This window comes from Manis javanica, chromosome X (assembly GCF_040802235.1).
Source record: "Manis javanica isolate MJ-LG chromosome X, MJ_LKY, whole genome shotgun sequence".
In the NCBI taxonomy this organism is placed as follows: domain Eukaryota; kingdom Metazoa; phylum Chordata; class Mammalia; order Pholidota; family Manidae; genus Manis; species Manis javanica.
The window spans coordinates 121,460,559-121,480,239 of record NC_133174.1 but is presented as its reverse complement, the minus strand read 5'-3'; the positions used below and the strand labels follow the sequence as shown (position 1 = coordinate 121,480,239).

At 39.8% G+C, this 19,681-nt stretch overlaps 1 protein-coding gene across 14 annotated transcripts in view; it reads left to right on the top strand.

Annotated features, from left to right (window-relative positions):
* Nucleotides 1-19,681, top strand: part of ENOX2 (ecto-NOX disulfide-thiol exchanger 2) — a 291,324-nt gene that overhangs the window by 231,212 nt on the left and 40,431 nt on the right. For all 14 annotated transcript variants that reach the window (XM_037016941.2, XM_037016937.2, XM_037016938.2 and 11 more), the window contains 2 exons: nt 1,355-1,510; nt 8,200-8,406. In XM_037016941.2, coding sequence (XP_036872836.1) covers nt 1,355-1,510; nt 8,200-8,406 — 363 coding nt within the window. The remainder of the gene's footprint in view (nt 1-1,354; nt 1,511-8,199; nt 8,407-19,681) is intronic.

Here is a 19,681-nt window from a genome sequence, read left to right as displayed (position 1 = left end):
ACCCAGAAAAGCAGGACCCCTGCCCCAGGCCCACATCTCAGGGGACCCCATGCTTCAGATTACCTGCATTGATATTTTCTAAGCTCCCCTACAATGCTGAGGACTATCCAGGTAGGTAGTATGATTAACATAGATGCCCACAGTCCAGAGCAGATCTTATATGGGTTCTGATCACAAGAAGCACCTCTGTTGAACTTTTCTAAGTTCCCCTCCAGTGGCTGGGACTGACCAGGCTTGCATTGTCATCTAAGTAAGGAGCCCCAATCTCAGACTGAACCTATGTGGAACCCAGTCTCCATTTCCCCCTTTGGGGCCCTCTCTAATCTTCTACCCAACATGTGGAGTCAACTAGTCCCAAGAAGCTTCAGAACTCATGCCTACAGAGTCCACCCAGAGTCTCAGTTCCAGGAAGGTGGCCTGGCGAGTAAATCACTCCAACTGGCTGGTACAGTATTTCTTTCATGGAATTGTGTGAGATTGTACCACCAGAATATTGTTGATGCTTATTTGGAGTGAATCAAATTGTGTATATAGACAATCCACACAGAAAATATTTGCTGAGGGTTCCCCACACATCCTAGAAACACCCCTGAATGAGACAAAGGATGATACAACATAAAATAAAATTCAGTGGCAACATGTATAGACAGAGTTTTAGACACAGAGTTAAGAATGAGCCAGAATTATCTGGAAAGTGTTCCTCAAAGAGAGTGGAACTTAAGCCAGGCCTTGAAGTATGGGGAGAATTGAGGGAGGCGCAAATGATTCCAGGCAAGGAAAATAACATGAACAAAGGCACAGAGAATAGTTATTCATTGACAATTTTTGTGCTATGCTTTATGAAACACATTACATTCATGATTTTATTTATTCCTTATAGCTCCCTGTAAGGTAGGTGGAATTAACCCTATTTTGCAAATGAGGAAATGGAGTTTCAAAAGATTCATCCTACTAAACAAAGGGTGGAACTAGGATATAGGTCTGTCTGGTCCCCAAAATTGTACTCTCTTAATACCATGCTACACTGGAAAAAGACAGGGATAACAAGAAACCTCATCTGAATGGAGCAGAGAGTATGTGTTGGGAACTGGTTGAAGGCAAGATCAACAGACAAGGTACAATCATCTAGTGAACTATATTGGATGTCAAACAAAAACAAAGAGCCCCATCCTAAAAGGAAAATGCACAAGTATAATATAATATTTAAGACCTGGTAGTGCTAATACCATGTTTTCTTAAATATTTGCCTGTGTCTTTGACAGATCTTTGGTTTGAAGTTAATGAGGTAACATTCTGCCTCTACTTGACATTGCCTGGTGTCATTTATTGTTTTCTCTTTCCTCTCCTTTCTTAGACTTTGATCCTGCTCTTGGAATGATGACTGGAATTCCACCAATAACTCCAATGATGCCTGGCTTGGGAATAGTACCTCCTCCAATTCCACCAGATATGCCAGTAGTAAAAGAGATAATACATTGTAAAAGCTGCACCCTCTTCCCTCCAAATCCAAGTAATATTCTGCTTTTTCTCCACACAAGTCACAATGTTCTGGTGTCTAGGAACACTTTCTTTTCCAAAAGAAAATCCAAGGGCTTCATAGATGTATGTAAAGAAGTTTCACCTAGAAAACAGAAGACAGGGAAATTTTCTCTTACTAGGCAAAACTGAATTATGCACAGAATAGTAGGTTTCTGTGTGTCAGGTGCAGTAAAATGATAAAATATGTTTCTAATGCCTTCTGGTAAGAAATTCGGGTTTGTTGGTAACAGGAGGCACCTGGCACAAATTGTTCAACACTTGTCATTTATGGTCTGTCCTTTTCATAACTGGCCTACATGCTGCTGATGGCAGAAATACAGTATAGTCAGAGCCTACCTGAGGCACATGAGAATATACATTTGGTGCTAAGACTCCTCCACTGCTACCAGCTAGTCACACATCACTCGAACTACTGCTGTTCAGCTAATGGGCTGTGATAGACAAGGAGTTGAAGTTCAACTTACTGTGAGTTGAAAGAGGAACACTGAGACTAAGTCAAGCTACTTGCCGCCGTCCAGTCAATGCAAAAATGATCTAGGGTATCTCTCTTGTCAGTAATGAATAGCTTTCTCTTTAGACTCTTAAAAACATCTGCAAAGATATGGTGACCATATTTCAATTAAAATGTAGCAGTAATAATTGACTCAAACTTTTTTCTAGATTTATTTGGGTTTTATTTACTCTGAATAATCAGAAGCTACTTCTGCATGTGACCCAAACCTCATTAAAGCTTTTTCCACATAGTGGTGCTGGGTGTTCTGCTTCAGGGAGCTGCCTCTATGGTGCTAAGAGCTTAAAGCTGTTTGTTATGGGACGCACTCAAAGGTTCAGGCCATAGATCAAATGTACTTGCCTTATCAGGATAAACATGAACCTCTGACATCGGACCAGACAACTATTTCATCTTCTACCTTACAGAGGAATCAATTAATCATGGAATCAGGCCCTGGTAGGGACCCAGATTCTACATAGTGTGGTCTGTTCCATAACCAAGAGGATTTTAGAGTCAGTCAGGTTTGGTTGGATGAATCATCTTGGCCCCTTTTGCTAGTGAAAAATGTTTTTACAGCCTTCTTTAAGTCTTTGAACTTGGGGTACTACCTTCCAGACATTATAAGAAATCTAAGAGGCCAGCATTTCAGAGAACTGAATTGGGAGAAGAGCTACAAGAGAATGGAGAATAAGGTGGCCCCAGTAGGCCTTACCTGTCAGCTCAAGTGGCCAATTCCTGGATTTGTGCTTAGTGCCTAGGTGAATGAGCAGCACTGATGAACCCTTGTCTCTTACTCCTAGTGTCACTGTCCCTACAAATGGGCAATGGAATTTTTTCCTTTGTTCTTTCTTCCAGTGTGTTGCTTTTGGATTAGAGATAGCTGTGCAACACTGATACTACTACGTTTTTTCACTTCAAAAGCCATGACTTGAGACACTACCAGTATAAACCTGCTTAAGTAAAGGTAGAATCCTGTTGATTTAATCATTCTTTTATCACATAATCAGCCTACATCAGGCTTTCATTGTCTCAATCAAGTCTAACCTCACAGGATGGTTCACAGCCTATAATGTCTAGTTTGGGTACAAGAGGAGATTTTAGAGGATGTTCAGTTTTTGAATTTCCAAAGAATAGCAGAGATACCTTATGTATAACATATAGATCACATTGTTGAGCAGTCTTTAAATGAATGTAAAAATACATGGCTTAAAGAGACTTTAACTTTTGATAGTCTCTAATAAAAGAAATAGATATCTCTCAAATACATTTATCTTTCCCCACCTACAGCCATGCCTTCTCAGTTCTGAGTTGGAAGAGCAGCAAGAAGCATCTTGCCTTCATGACTCATCCTTCAGTTCTTCATCTTTGTGTTAAGAATGCTGATAGGGCAATTAGTGCCAGTAAAGTTGTGATTTCTGGGAGGGAACCTGGCTTTGGAATTGAATTTAGAAAATAATCATCCTCATGCAGTTCAGCCAAGTAAACTGCTGTTATATTTCCTTTTTAGAACCTGAATTTTGTTAAAAGGGAGCTCAGGTTATTTGGGTAGGGAGAACACAGAAGCCTGCCTTAGTTCTCTTTGGAAAGCAAGGAAAAAGTGCCATTTTTGTTAATAGCCCCAGAACTTCATGAAGGTGAGATGGGCAGAGCAGTGAGCTGGGAAGAACAGGGATTTGGCATGACTGAATCCCTTATCTTCTCCAGAGCTACCAACCCTGTCTCATAAGGTCTTGATTATAAACCCCAGTACATACTCCTACCTGCCTCTGGTATATCCTCTTGCACTCAATGGCCTCTCAGCAATGAGATCCTCTGATTTAGGGACTCTTGTAGTCTTTATGCACCCATACAATTTGCTTCTGTCTTGTTGCTTCATTAGAAAGTATCTTCACCATCAATGCCTTCCCCTCTCTTCTACCTGACACTTCATCCAGGCGCTTGTCATATATACAGAACCCTAAATGTTCTAGGGATACCACTGCCCACAAATTCAGAGTCCAACTCCTGACTCTGAAAGCCTTTCATGGGTTGCTGCTTCTCAGTCTCCCTTGCTGATAACCTTCTGTTCTCTCTGACTTCGTATCATTGCAGAGCCCCATGGTTCAAGTCTTGGACCTCTTCTCTATCTATATTCTTACCTTTGATGAGTTCATCCAATCTCATGGCTGAAAGCTATCTATATACCAGTGATAGCCTAAATTCTATTTTTAGCTCAGACCTTGCCTCTGAGCCCCAAACTCATCCAACCGCCTACTTGATGTCTCCATTTAGATGTCAGACATCTCAAGCTTAATATGTTCAAATAAAACTCCTAATCTTTTCCCCCAAACCTATTTCACTAGAATCCTTCCCTAACTCAGATAGTGGCAACTGCATCATTCTAAGTGCTCAGCTCAAAATTTAAGGGTCATCCTTACCTACTTTCCTTCCCTCACATACCATATTTAATGTTAGAAAACTGTCAGGTCTACCTTAAAATATACATCTAGAATCCTGCTATTATCATGATAACTACTGCTGTGACCTAGTTTATGTCCACCATGATACATTTTCTGAACTATGGCAATAGCCTTCTATTGGTTTTCCTTTCACCTTTGCCCTCTACAATCTATTCTCAAGAAGAGTAGATAGAGTGATCCTTTTTAAAACCTAAGTCAGATCACAACCCTCTTCTACTCAAAACCCTTTGTTGGCTCCCTATTTTACTCACAATAAGACCAAAGTCCATTTAGTGGCATAGAAGGCCCTTTATGATCTGCCCTTCCACTTTCACATTGTCTCTTTGACTTTGTATCCTATTACTCTCCTCCCCACCACTCACTGTTGCAGTCATACTGGCCTCCATGCTGTTTGGTGAACACAGCAGACAGTGTTCTATCATAGGACCTTTGCACTGGTTCTTCACTCTGCCTGGAATACTCTTTCCCTAAACATCTGCCTGACTCAGTCACTCACTTCCTTTAAGTGTTAGCTCAGATGTGTCTTTCTCAGTGACCCTGACAACCTATTTAAAAGTACAGCCCTCCCTACCACACTGCCAATACTACTTATCCTCTACTTTTTACATAACACTTATTACCTTTAAACAAACTGTGTAATTTATAGAATGTAAACCCCACAGACAGTAATTTTTGTCTGTTTTATTCACTGATGTATCCCCAGTACTTAGAAAAGCATTTGACGTAGTACGTGTTCAACAAATATTTCTTGAGTGATAGAGGGATGGATGGATGGATGGATGGATGGATGGATGGATGGATGGATGGATGGATGAATGGATAGATGGGTGGATACAAATGGAGAGGTCAGAGATCTAGAGAGCAAAGCAAGAGACCATGGGGTAATTACCTGACATGCTGACAACTTCAAAATCTGTATTTTCAGTCCATATCTCTCCTGAGCTTTAGACATATAGCCAACTGACCATTAGGTGAGTCTGCATCAAATGTGCAAAAAAATGTTATCATAGTATAAGTGGACAAACTGCCAGACTAAACGTCAAGAAAACTATGTTCTGCTCCCAGCTCTGTCACCAACCATGAGATCTTCGGCTGTCACAACCTCTCTGGGTCTCTGTAAAGTAAGGGTATTGGGTTATATTAGCCTAGATACCACCAAGGTTTCATTTAACTCTAAAAATATAATTTTGACATTAAAAATAAAGCTATCATGATAATTATTCACGTAGGCAAAAGTGCCTCAAAATGTATTAAGAAAAGCAAGAGCAAATTGGTAGGTGGCACACAGAGCTTTGTATCTTCAGTGGAGTAGGCAGTATAGTATAATGGTTAAATGCTCAAACCCTAAAGCAGCACAGACCTGGTTTCATATCCCAGATCTCCACTACTAAATAGCCATGAGATCTGGGGTAAGTAACTTAACCTCTCTAATCTAGACTAGGCAAAAGCAGTTCTGGTTTGAAAGTCCACTGCATTAAACTAAACTGGACCATGCACTAGTCTCTTTAAGACATGTTGAATGAGTACCTCCATTGTCCTAGAAGCAATACCCTCTGATTACCAGGAATCAAAGATATGGCAAAAGAAAGCTCTCTAGAACATAGTTGCTTTTTGTCACAGGGTGGCTATCAGAGATTTACTGCATTCTCAAATTGCAGTTTTCAGGTGGTAGTATAAGAGGAAGACACACCGTCTCTCCGGAGAAGTCAGTCTTGCCAAGAGTTTTCACTTCAGTTGATAGACCTTCTGTATGGAGAGGCTACATTTTGAATCTACTGTGAAATAATATGAGGTTTTTCCTCTATAATATGAGACGTTTAGATCAAGTCAGTGGTTTTCATCCCTAGTTACACAGTAGAGTTAGTTGCCTGAGGAGCTTCTAAGAAATAATGCCCAGCCTGCACCCCAGATTAATTAAATCAGACTCATTGGAGTGTGGGCCAAGCATTGTTTGTTTGACTCTCAAGTTGATTCTAATGTGTTGCCAGAGTTGAGAATCTCTGGAAGTGTGATGTCCAGAATCACTTCCAGTCCTTTAAAACTCAGAATCATAAGTCTCAAGAGATTCTGGACTCATTTTCCCCTTTTTGGCTAAAACTATAGCCTCTGCAGTGTCCATGACTTAAACATTTCAGATTCCTGCTCATTCGGTTATCTTCTTTTTCCCTTTAAACTTCTCAAATGAACCCAAAAAACCAATACAGTGAGTACTTGAAATTACAGACCTTTAAAAAATTAACAGGAACTTTGTAAGTTCCTTGAATCCCTCTACCTCTTTTATTGGCTAAATAAAGGGAAAGAGAGCATCATAAGAACCTGCTTATTCTCCATCTTGCTGTGCTGATGGACAGTGCCTGCATTGGGGTATGGGTGGGGACTTGATAATATGGGTAAATGTAGTAACCACATTGTTTTTTCATGTGAAACCTTCATTAGAGTGTATATCAATCATACCTAATAAAAAAAAAGAACCTGCTTATTCTCAGCCACACTAACACAGACAGTGGCAGCAAAGTGAGGAGGCTAGAGATGCTGATACCGAAGGGAGCTCCCAAATCACCTGCTTGCCAACTTGGATAAGTGTCAGTTGGGAGCTTTGGCCTAAGCTACAAGTGAGATTCATTTATTTTTGCATGTGAGCTATAATCACTGGTTGTTGAGCTCTCCAAATCTTCAGCTGGGAGAATTATCATTGAGAGCTGAATGGAAAGAACGGATTACACAAAATAAATCCTTGCAGGTACAAAACCAACACTAGAAAAACCCTTGGCCATCAAGCTTCATTTTGTTGGGCTATGGACTATAGGATTTTGCTTTAGAAAAGCTCTGATACATATAATAGCAACAAGGATCTGGCAAATACAACAGGCTTTAGGTGTAAGATAAATAGAAAGCATATTTTTAAGCAGAGGGAGAATCATCTCCTTAAGTAGGTTTTTAATGACTCTCTATAGCCAAATTTATCTCACTTTAGTTAGTGATTTCCCAGATGAGCTTACTTTCTCTGCTGTCTTTCATACTTCCCTCTAAATGCTGCATGATTGGCTCTGAACTGCATCTCTCCAGCAGGAATCTGAGGAAGGGCTCACTGGTATCGAAGAACAAAAGGAGTGGTTTGTTTGGTACTCTGGCTGACTTTGTCAACCAAATCATTCTGATTGCTATAAATATTTTTGTAAATGTTCACCCCATCATTGTCAGATTAATCTGGAAGCAGTTCTTTCAGTAAGCATGAACAGAGAGAATATAATAATTACAAACTGATTTTTTTTTAAAAAAAACTTCTCTCAGGGACAGTGGTTCTGAGAATTGCTGAATGTAAGAATTTAAACTGAGTGGGATTTATTTCCCCCACTGTCTTTCTTAATAAAAATGACTGAAAATTGGGCATAGCTGCATTGTCACAACAAAAGTCAAGAACTAAATTAACAAACTCTGGATGGGACAGACAGATGGGTCTGAGTCTTTATCCTGTAGACATCAAGGTCACCAAACTGTTGAATAAAATGGTTTTCAGGTTCATGTAACCAGTTTGCTGTGGAGCAGAGATGAGCACCTCAGAAGCCACATGCTTCTGACACTCTTAGGCAAACGTCTGATGGGGACGGTAAGACTATCTCTTGGGCATGTTAGATTTCTAAGAGGTCTGTCCCTAGCAAACATTTCAATTTCAAATTTAATTTCAAATGCTTTTGCAATTACACTTAGATCTTCCACCTCCTGCAACCCGAGAACGACCACCAGGATGCAAAACAGTATTTGTGGGTGGCCTGCCTGAAAATGGGACAGAGCAGATCATCGTGGAAGTGTTCGAACAGTGTGGAGAGATCATTGCTATTCGGAAGAGCAAAAAGAACTTTTGTCATATTCGCTTTGCTGAAGAGTACATGGTGGACAAAGCCCTTTATCTTTCTGGTAGGTGTTTAGTCATTAGGATTGTGGCCACCAGGCAGAGCACGGAGATTGGGGATCAGTGTATTTGCATCTGTGGCAGCTAAAGTTTGGATTTAATGGTACTCCATCTTGACTTCAGAGATGTAAAATGCATGTTACCACCAAACTTCTTCCTTTGAAGTTCTTCAGTAGTTCCCAATGGCCTTGTAATCTGAAGGCCTTCGTTATCTGTTTTACCTCTTAGCATCATCTCCCAATCCTTCCTTCACATACCATGTCCTAGCCACACTAAACTAATCCTAATTGCCAGAATGTGCCATGGTATTTTATGCCTTTTCTTCTGAATAGAATTACCTTTTCCACCTCCACCCACCATACACACATCTTTACATCCTAAAGCTCCAGCTCAGGCATAAACTCCTCTGGAAAGCTTTCTCTGACTTCTCTCCCCACTCTGCCCTCGTCTAGTTTGAGCACCCTTCCCTTAGCACTTCCTCCTAACATGTCACCTATAACACCATGCTAGAACTGTCTCCTTCCACATCTTTCTTCTCCACCAGAGTGTGAACTCCTTAGGGGAAGGGTCCGTGTGTTATTTCACTTTGACTCCCCAGCATCTGACATATAACCTGGCACAAAAGTAGATGCTCAAAAATAGCTATGGAAGTCAGTTAGTTATCAGATATTTATTGACTAGCTGGGAAGAATGCTAGGTTTCTGAGAATACAGCAAAGATTGAGGCAGACAGACTTCCTGCCAACAGGGATATTACATTCTGGAAATGGAAAGATATGATATATTTGTAAAATAATTAATTAATATCAGGTACTAATAAGTACTATGAAGGTAAAAATGGCTAGTATGCCTAGGGTTGTTGGAAAGCAAGTCATTTCTGACATTTGAATTGAGATCTGAAAAATATGACTGGGATTTCCATGTGAACATCTGAGGGGAAAACACTACAAAATAAGGAAGAGCAAGTCAAAGGCCCTGAGATGAAAATGGACTTGGCATATTCTAGCAGGGGAGAGAAGGTTAGCATGACTGAAATGTAGTACATGAGAGTGAGGCAGTGAAGGGAAATGAAGTCTGAAAAGTAAGCAACACCTAATCATGTTTGGCTTCTATAGTAATGAGCTTATTATTCTGGATGCAATGGGAAACCAGTGGATGGTTTTAAGGAGTAGAGGGACATAGTCTAATGCACGTTTTAGAACTATCTCTCTGGGTAAAGGATGGACTGAGGGATATGGGCAATGGTAAGCCAACTGTAGCATTAGTCTGATCCAGAAGTAATAACAGTAGTTGGAGTCGAGATAGCAAGAGCTACTTTACATAATGTCTCTTGTTCATGGTGAAAGTTTAGATTGGGAGACTGACGCGAGGAATTATAATTGAAGTGATTTCTGTTAAATATTATATAGTGATGTCCTTTGCCTTTTGGAGTAGTTTCAAGATTGTTTCATGTCTGATCCTTTGCTTATTTTGAATTGGTATTGTTCCTTAGAGGGCAGTGGGCAAATAAGCCTGAAGGCAAAAGACAGGGTAATTAGAAAGGGCCTGGAACATTAACTACTTCCTTTCCTAAGAATAATGATTTGGGAGAACTGGATCCAAGTGTTAGAGATTTTATGGTAGCAGAATCTTCCTTTATCTAACAGGTGCTTGTTGGACATCTCCTTTGTGTAAGTTATTGGGCTAGGTGTTGTGTAGAATAAAAAATGAGTAACACCTACTTCTTACCTTTAATGAACTTAGGGTTAATATGCAGTCATACTTTCATTTATTAAAGAAACATTCAGTACCAGGCATTGCTCAAGACTGTTAGGACACACTCAGTGCTAATAAATGATTGAAAGTTATAAGTGCTGTAGGAGAAGTATGGGTAAAGTGTGATGGAAGTCAAAGGAGCGAGAGAGGGAATGAGAGAGAGAAAGAAAGAAGAGAAAATTTCAAACTCCTGATCTGGTATCAAGAAAGGTAGCATTTAGACCAAGTCTTTGACAAAGAGAAAGTATTTGAATGTGGGCAGTGAGGCATAGATACAGCATGGGCAAAGGTACAAAGGTGGTTAAGTTTTGATGAACATCCAAGGAAACAGTGAATAGTGGTTTGTCTACTGAGTGGACATGAAAGGGGAAGGAAAAATACCAGTTGTTAGCACACTTTGAAAATCTTAATAGTTGGGTCTTTACTCTTCGGGTAATGGGGAACTGTCAAAGAAATTCTTGAACACATGATAGTTTCTAAAATATTAATCAGACAGCACTGTATAAAAATGGATCAGAGAAAAGAGGAGAAAAGTAGAGAGGAGGTCAGTTAGATGCATGTTGCAATAGGCCAGGGAAAAGATAATGCAGGCTGGTAACATAGAGAAGGAGAGGAAGAGGTACATGTACAATACTCTTAATGCATTTGTTAAGTGCTATAAAATCTTAACTACTGAAGATTCAACAGCACTTAGCAATGATAACAGAGCATTCCACAAAAGACTATTTTAATAAGAATTGAAAGGTCTTAAAAAGCCCTGAACAGTTGTACATAAAAGACAACATGCTACTCAGGAGGCATCCATCTAAAAGTCTTTGAAATCAGCTTTCTGGTAACAAGCACCTCCTGGAAACATTCTCAGGGCTACCAAAGGAAAACGGGTTGGAATCAGTGATGAGAAAACATGAAAACAACTAAATTTTTCCCTTTAAATTTGAACCTGCTCCCTGAAAGTTCACAAGTACTAGAAATCTCCTGAGTTGGATGACTGTTTTCCCACTTTGTAAAAGAAGGAGGCTAGAAATGTAGAAATAAACATTTTTTTATGTTGGAGTTTGAGCATCTTTGGGAGCTGGCATTGGGCGCAGCACACCCACCTCAAAGCATCACAGTATCTTTAATGTCTTTAAACAAAGCTTTCATATCATCCTCTCATTTGATCCTCTCCATGATTCTGGGAAAAGAGGCAAGGTAACCATTAATAACCCTATTATTCTGATGGCTCAGATGATCAAATAATATGAATGGGTGTGAAAGTGCACTGTAAGCTGTAAAGGGCTCTAGCAAACTTTGTTTATGAAATGTACTTACTCTTCCTCTTTCTAAAAAGAATATGTGGCAGTTTTACTGTTACTGGGCATTAGTCTCTGTAACAGCTTTATTGAGGTAAATAGTTGAGATACAATGAACTTCACATGTTTCAAATTTATAATTTGGCATTTTTTATATATACATACATCTGTGAAACCATCACCACAATCAAAATAATGAATAAGTCCACCTCTCCCGAAAGCTTCCATCATGCCCCTTTTGTATTCCCTTCCTCCTGCCCTTCCCCAAGCAACTACTGATCCATTTTCTGTCAGATAAGTGTGCATTTTCTAGAGTTTCATATAAATGGAATTGTATGTATGCCTTTACTTCCTTTGTATAGATCCAGATTCCTCTTCGGTATTGTTTTCCCTGTGCTTGAATTTCCTTTAAAATTTTGTGTAGTGCAAGTCTGCTCCTGATGAATTCTTTCAGCCTTTGTATGTATCAAAAAGAATTTATTCCACCTTTCTTTTTGCAAGATATATTCTCTGGGTATAGAATTCTAGGTAGACAGGGATTTTTTTCTCAGATGTTGCTCCACTATCTTACTGCTTACATTGTTTCCAAACAAGAAATACTACGCTACCCTTACCTTTTTGTTTCTCTGAACAGAATGTGTCATTTGTCTGTAGAAGCTTTCAGGATATTCTCTTTATTGCTAATGCTGAGCAATTTGATTATGATGTCCCTTGGCATAATTTCCTTCGTGTTTCTTGTGCATGAGATTCGTTGAAATTCTTAGATCTCTGAGCTTTCATCAGATTTGGAAATTTTTCTTTCCTTATTTCTTCAAGGATTTTTTCAATTCCCTCCTCTCTCTCCAATCAGTGTTTCAATTAAGCATATATTAGGTCCCTTGAATTTTTCCTACAACTCACTGGTACTCTGTTCATTTTTTTTTCAGTCATTTTACTATTTCATTTTGAATACTTTCTACTGCTATGTCTTCAAGTTTATTAATCTTTTCTTCTGCAGTGTCTAATTTTCCATTGGTCCTATTCAGTGATTTCTATTCTCAACTAAGACATTGTAGTTTAAATCTCTAGAAGTTTTATTTTGGTTCTCTGTTATGTCTTCTCTGTTTCTACCTAATATGTTCAATCTTATCACTAGCTTCTTAAGCAAATGAAATCCAATTATACTAAGTTTTTTTGGTATCATTAATCTACAGTTACATGAGGAACATTATGTTTACTAAACTCCCCCCATCACCAAGTGCCCACGACATGTCCCATTGCAGTCACTGTCCATCAGCATAGTAAAGTGCTGTAGAATCACTACTTGTCTTCTCTGTGTTGTACAGCCCTGCCCATGCCCCACCCCAAGTTATGTATGCTAATCATAATGCCCCCTTTCTTCCCTCGCCCCCTTATCCTTCCTTTGCCACCCATCTTCCCCAGTTCCTTTCCCTTTGGTAACTGTTAGTCCATTCTTGGGTTCTGTGAGTCTGCTGCTGTTTTGCTCATTCAGTTTTTTCTTTGTTCTTATACTCCACAGATGAGTGAAATCATTTGATACTTGTCTTTCTCCACCTGGCTTATTTCACTGAGCATAATACCCTCTAGCTCCATCCATGTTGTTGCAAATGGTAGAATTTGTTTTCTTCTTACGGCTGAATAATATTCCATTGTGTATATGTACCACATCTTCTTTATCCATTCATCTACTGATGGACACTTAGGTTGCTTCCATTTCTTGGCTATTGTAAATAGTGCTACAATAAACATAGGGGTGCATGTGTCTTTTTCAAACTGGGTTGCTGCGTTCTTAGGGTAGATTCCTAGGAGTGGAATTCCTGGGTCAAATGATATTTCTATTTTGAGTTTTTTTTGAGGAATCTCCATACTGCTTTCCACAATGACTGAACTAATTTACATTCCCACCAGCAGTGTACGAGGGTTCCCCTTTCTCCACATCCTTGCCAACATTTGTTGTTTGTCTTTTGGATGGTGGCAATCCTTACTGGTGTGAGGTGATATCTCATTGTGGTTTTAATTTGCATTTCTCTGACGATCAGTGATGTGGAGCACCTTTACATGTGTCTGTTGGCCATCTGAATTTCTTCTTTGGAGAACTGTCTGTTCAGTCCCTCTGACCATTTTTTGATTGGATTATTTGCTTTTTGTCTGTTGAGGTGCATGATCTCTTTATATATTTTGGATGTCAACCCTTTATCAGATCTGTCATTTATGAATATATTCTCCCATACTGTAGGATGCCTTTTTGTTCTATTGGTAGTGTCTTTTGTTGTACAGAAGATTTTCAGTTTGATATTTCAGTTTGTTCATTTTTGCTTTTGTTTCCCTTGCCCAGGGAGATATGTTCATGAAGAAGTCACTCATGTTTATGTCCATGAGATTTTTGCCTATGTTTTTTTCTTAGAGTTTTATGGTTTCATGGCTTACATTCAGGTCTTTGATCCATTTCGAATTCACTTTTGTGTACGGGGTTAGACAATGCTCCAGTTTCATTCTCTTACATGTAGCTGTCCATTTTTGCCAACACCAGTTGTTGAAGAGGCTGTCATTTCCCCATTGTATGTCCATGGCTCTTTTATCATATATTAATTGACCATATATGTTTGGGTGAATATCTGGACTCTCTATTCTGTTCCACTGGTCTGTGGGTCTGTTCTTGTGCCAATATCAAATTGTCTTGATTACTGTGGCTTTGTAGTAGTGCTTGAAGTTGGGAAGCAAGATCCCCCCTGCATTATTCTTCCTTCTCAGGATTGCTTTGGCTATTCGGGGTCTTTTGTGATTCCATATGAATTTTAGAACTATTTGTTCCAGTTCATTGAAGAATGCTATTGGTATTTTGATAGGCATTGCATTGAATCTGCAGATTGCTTTAGGCAGGATGGCCATTTTGACAGTATTAATTCTTCCTAGCCAAGAGCATGAGATGAGTTTCCATTTGTTGGTGTCCTCTTTAATTTCTCTTAAGAGTGTCTTGTAGTTTTCAGGGTATAGGTCTTTCACTTCCTTGGTAAGGTTTATTCCTAGGTATTTTATCCTTTTTGATGAAACTGCATGGAACTGCTTTCCTGATTTCTCTGTTACTTCACCATTAGTGTATAGGAAAGCAACAGATTTCTGTGTATTAATTTTGTATCCTGCACCTTTGCTGAATTCACATATTAGTTCTAGTAGTTTTGTAATGGAGTCTGTAGGGTTTTTTATGTACAATATCATGTCATCTGTAAATAGTGGTGGTTTGATTACTTCTTTACCAATCTGGATGCCTTCTATTACTTTGTTTTGTCTGATTGTGACTAGGAGCTCCAGTACTATGTTGAATAACAGTGGGGAGAGTGGGCATCCCTGTATTGTTCCCAATCTTAGAGGAAAAGCTTTCAGCTTCTCACTGTTAAGTATGATGTTGGCTGTGGGTTTGTCATATATGGCCTTTATTATGTTGAGGTACTCACCCTGTATACCCATTTTGTTGAGAGTTTTTATCATGAATGTATGTTGAATTTTGTGGAATGCTTTTCCAGCATCTATGGAAATGATTATGTGATATTTGTCCTTCTTTTTGTTGATGTGGTGGATGATGTTGAGGGATTTTTGAATATTCTACCATCCTTACATCCCTGAGATGAATTCCACTTGATCATGGTGTATGATCCTTTTGATGTATTTTTGAGTTCGGTTTGCTGATATTTTGTTGAGTATTTTTGCATCTATGTTCATCAAGGATATTGGTCTGTAGTTTTCTTTTCTTGGTGGGGTCTTTGCCTGGTTTTGGTATTAGAATGATGCTGGCCTCATAGAATGAGTTTGGAAGTATTCACTCCTCTTCTATTTTTTGGAAAACTTTAAGGAGAATTATGTCTTCTCTGTATGTCTGATAAAATTCTATGGTAAATCCATCTTGTGCGGGGGTTTTGCTCTTGGGTAGTTTTTTGATTACTGATTCAATTTCGTTGCTGGTAATTGGTCTGTTTAGATTTCCTGTTTCTTCCTTGGTCAGTCTTGGAAGGTTGTATTTTTCTAGGAAATGGTCCATTTCTTCTACAATTTCCAGCTTGTTAGCATATAGATTTTCATAGTATTCTGTAATAATTTTTTGTATTCCTGTGGGGTCTGTCATAATTTTTCCTTTCTCATTTTTGATCTGTTGATGTGTGTAGATTCTCTTTTTCTCTTAATAAGTCTGGCTAGGGGCTTATCTATTTTGTTTATTTTTTCAAAGAACCAACTCTTTCTTTTCACTGACTTTTTCTATTGTTTTATTCTTGTCAATTTTATTTATTTCTTCTCTGATCTTTATTATGTCCCTCCTTCTGCTGACTTTGGGCATCATTTGTTCTTCTTTTTCCAGTTTCAATAATTATGACTTTAGACTATTCATTTGGGATTGTTCTTCCTTCTTTAAATAGGTCTGGATTGCTATATACTTTCCTCTTAGAACTGCCTTTGCTGCATCCCACAGAAATTGGGGCATTGTGCTGTTGTTGTCATTAGTCTCCATATATTGCTTGATCTCTGTTTTAATTTGGTCATTGATCCATTGATTATTTAGGAGCATGTTGTTAAACCTCCATGTGTTTGTGAGCCTTTTTGTTTTCTTTGTACAATTTATTTCTAGTTTTATACCTTTCTGGTCTGAGAAGTTGGTTGATAGAATTTCAAACTTTTTGAATTTACTGAGGCTCTTTTTGTGGCCTAGTATGTGGTCTATTCTGGAAAATGTTCCATGTGCACTTGAGAAGAATGTGTATTCTGCTGCTTTTGGGTGTAGAGTTCTGTAGATGTCTGTTAGGTCCGTCTGTTCTAGTGTGTTATTCAGTGCCTCTATGTCCTTACTTATTTTCTGTCTGGGGGATCTGTCCTTTGGAGTAGTGAGTGGTGTGTTGAAGTCTCCCAAAATGAATGCATTGCAGTCTATTTCCTCCTTTAGTTAGTATTTGTTTCACATATGTTGGTGCTCCTGTATTGGGTGCATATTTATTTATAATGATTATATCCTCTTGTTGGACTGAGCCCTTTATCATTATGTAATGTCCTTCTTTATCTCTTGTTAGTTTCTTTGTTTTGAAGTCTATTTTGTCTGATACAAGTACTACAACACCTGCTTTTTTCTCCCTATTGTTTGCATGAAATATCTTTTTCCATCCCTTGACTTTTAGTCTGTGTATGTCTTTGTGTTTGAGGTGAGTCTCTTGTAAGCAGCATATACATGGGTCTTGCTTTTTTATCCATTCTGTTACTCTGTGTCTTTTGATTGGTGCATTCAGTCCATTTACATTTAGGGTGATTTTTGAGAGATATGTACTTATTGCCATTGCAGGCTTTAGATTCATGGTTACCAAAGGTTCAAAGGTAGCTTCTTTACTCTGTGACCGTCTAACTTAACTCACTTATTAAGCTATTATAAATACAGTCTGATGATTCTTTATTTCTCTCCCTTTTTATTCCTCCTCCTCCATTCTTTATATGTTAGTTCTTTTATTCTGTACTCTTTTGTGTTTTGTTTCCTTTGACTGCTTTTGTGTGTAGTTGATTTTATTTTTTGCCTTTAGTTAGTATTTGGTTGGTCTGCTTTCTTTGGTGTGATTTTATTTTCTCTGGTGACATCTATTCAGCCTTAGGGGTGCTTCCATATAGAGCATTCTCTTTAAAATATCCTGTAGAGGTGGTTTGTGGGAGGCAAATTCCCTCAACTTTTGTTTGTCTGGGAATTGTTTAATTCTTCCTTCATATTTAAATGATAATTGTGCTAGATACAGTATTCTTGGTTCAAGGCCCTTCTGTTTCATTGCATTAAATATATCATGCCATTCTCATCTGGCCTGTAATGTTTCTGCTGAGAAGTCTGATGATAGCCTGATGGGCTTTCCTTTGTAGGTGACCTTTTTTCTCTCTCTGGCTGCCTTTAATACTCTGTCCTTGTCTTTGATCTTTGCCATTTTAATAATTATGTCTTGGTGTTTTCCACCTTGGTCCCTTGTGTTGTGAGTTCTGTGGTCTTCCATGATCTGAGAGACTATTTATTCCCCCAGTTTGGGGAAGATTTCAGCAATTATTGCTTCAAAGACACTTTCTCCCCCTTTTTCTCTCACTACTATAATGCGAATATTGTTCCATTTGGATTGGTCCCACAGTTCTCCTAATATTCTTTCATTCCTGGAGTTCCTTTTTTATCTCTCTGCCTCAGCTTCTCTGTGTTCCTGTTCTCTGATTTCTATTCCATTAATGGCCACTTGCACCTCATCCAGTCTGCTTTTAAGTCCTTCTACACATTGTTTTATTTCTGTATTCTCCCTCCCTATTTGCTCCTTCAGCTCTTGCATATTTCTCTGCAGGTCCATCAGCATGGTTATTACCTTTATTTTGAATTCTTTTTAGGGAATATTGGTTAAACCTGTCTCCCCAGGCCCTCCCTCATGAGTTGTATGGGTAATTCTGGACTGGACCAAATTCTTCTCCCTTTTCATGGCAATAGAGGTAGCTGTAGGCAGGTAGCGCATGTGTCAGCTGGGAGAACAACATCCTTTCCTGTTTGCTGGTCACCTTGCCCTTCTCTGCTGCCTGTGTCAGTTACCCACACTCCTACAGCAGCCTCCGGATTAATCCCCTAAGGTGCCGTGGGTGGGGTCACCATCAGGGTAGCCCAGAGCCCTGCCGGGAGTGGCAGGTGCGCTGGGTGTGCTCTCCTATGATAACGGCACCCCTTCCCATCTTGCCCTGGTTTCCTCTGTCTGTGCCAGGCAGCTGCATGCTGGCAGCAGCCTTTGGGTCTGGCCCAGGTGGCTGCGCACCTAGAGAAAATTCTGGGCGACTGCTAAGGGTGCAGCTGTTCTCCGACTGCTCCGCTGCTTCCTCGGGCATGCACGGCTACTCCCAGGCTACTCTTCCGTGGCCCTGGGCTCACACAGCTGCTCTCAGTCTGGTCTGCTGCTGCCCTGCAGCTCACGCGGCTGCTCCCAGTCTGCTCCTCTGCTGCCATGGGCATATGCGGCCACTCTCTGGCTACTGGGCTGCTGTGTTGGGGGCCACACTGGCCAGGGGAATGACTGGCAGGCTGCTTATCACTGTGAGGGGCTTCAGGTCTGTGTTGCCACCCAGGAGGCTGGGGCGCCTGAATTTCCTCAGGATTCCCAGCCTGCTGGGCTGAGTGTGCCGGGATGCTTCCACCCAGCTGTGAGGCCCTTGTCCCTTTAAGACTTTCAAAAAGCACTCGGTTTTCTTTTATCCCATGGTAGCCAGTTGCGGGGACCCACTCACAGATTTTGCTTTTCTGTTTCTCTAATATCCAGCACACCATGCAGTATGTGTCTGCGCTCCCGGTGCGGATTACTAGAGCTGGTTGATTAGCAATCCTGGGCTTCCAATCCCTTCCCGCTCTGACTCCTTTCCTGCTGCTGGGGAACCAGGGTGAGGAGAGTGCTTGGGACCCGCTGGGCCACGGCTTGTATCTTACCCCCTTCGTGCTATGCTGAGATCTTGCAGAATGTAGATGTAGCCTGGCTGTTGTACTGTATCCACTGGTCTTTTTTTTAGGAATAGTTGTATTTGTTGTATTTTCAAAAATATGTATGGTTTTGGGAGATTTCCACTGCCCTACTCATGCCACCATCTTGGCTCCTCCCCCAATTATACTAGTTTTTATGTCCTTATCTACTAATTGTATTATCTTTATCACTTATGGGTCTGATTTGATTATCTTTATTATGATTTTTCTGCTTCTTTGAATATTGGGTAATTTTTATGTATTCCAAGCTAGCTAAGGCAAAGCCTTTCTGATTACTCTACCCAATACTTAGTTTTTCTGCTCTGGCTGGTAGGGAAAGAAACTACTCATAGCCCTGTGTGTGCTACAGGAATTGTCTCTAATGCTGAGGTAGTTTCCAACACACACATAGGCATCAATACACAGCTAAATAATAGTGGAGGATTCTCTGCAGATCTCTGAAGTTCTTTCTCTGTGTAGCTTTCTTCCTGCCAATACTCTGCCTTACAAACTCTATCTGCCATAGTCTCTCTGGATTCTCAATTCAATTTTCTCAACTCAGGGGTATCTCCATGCTTTCCCTAAGTTCCCCTTCCTATGCTGAGGCCTGGAAACTCTCACCAGGCAACAGTTGGAGAAATGATAGGGATCTCTATATTTGGTTCTTGTCTCTCAGTGATCTAGCTTCACTGCCTAATGTTCAGTGTCTTAAAACCTATTGTCTCATTTATTTTGTCCATATTTTTAGTTGTTT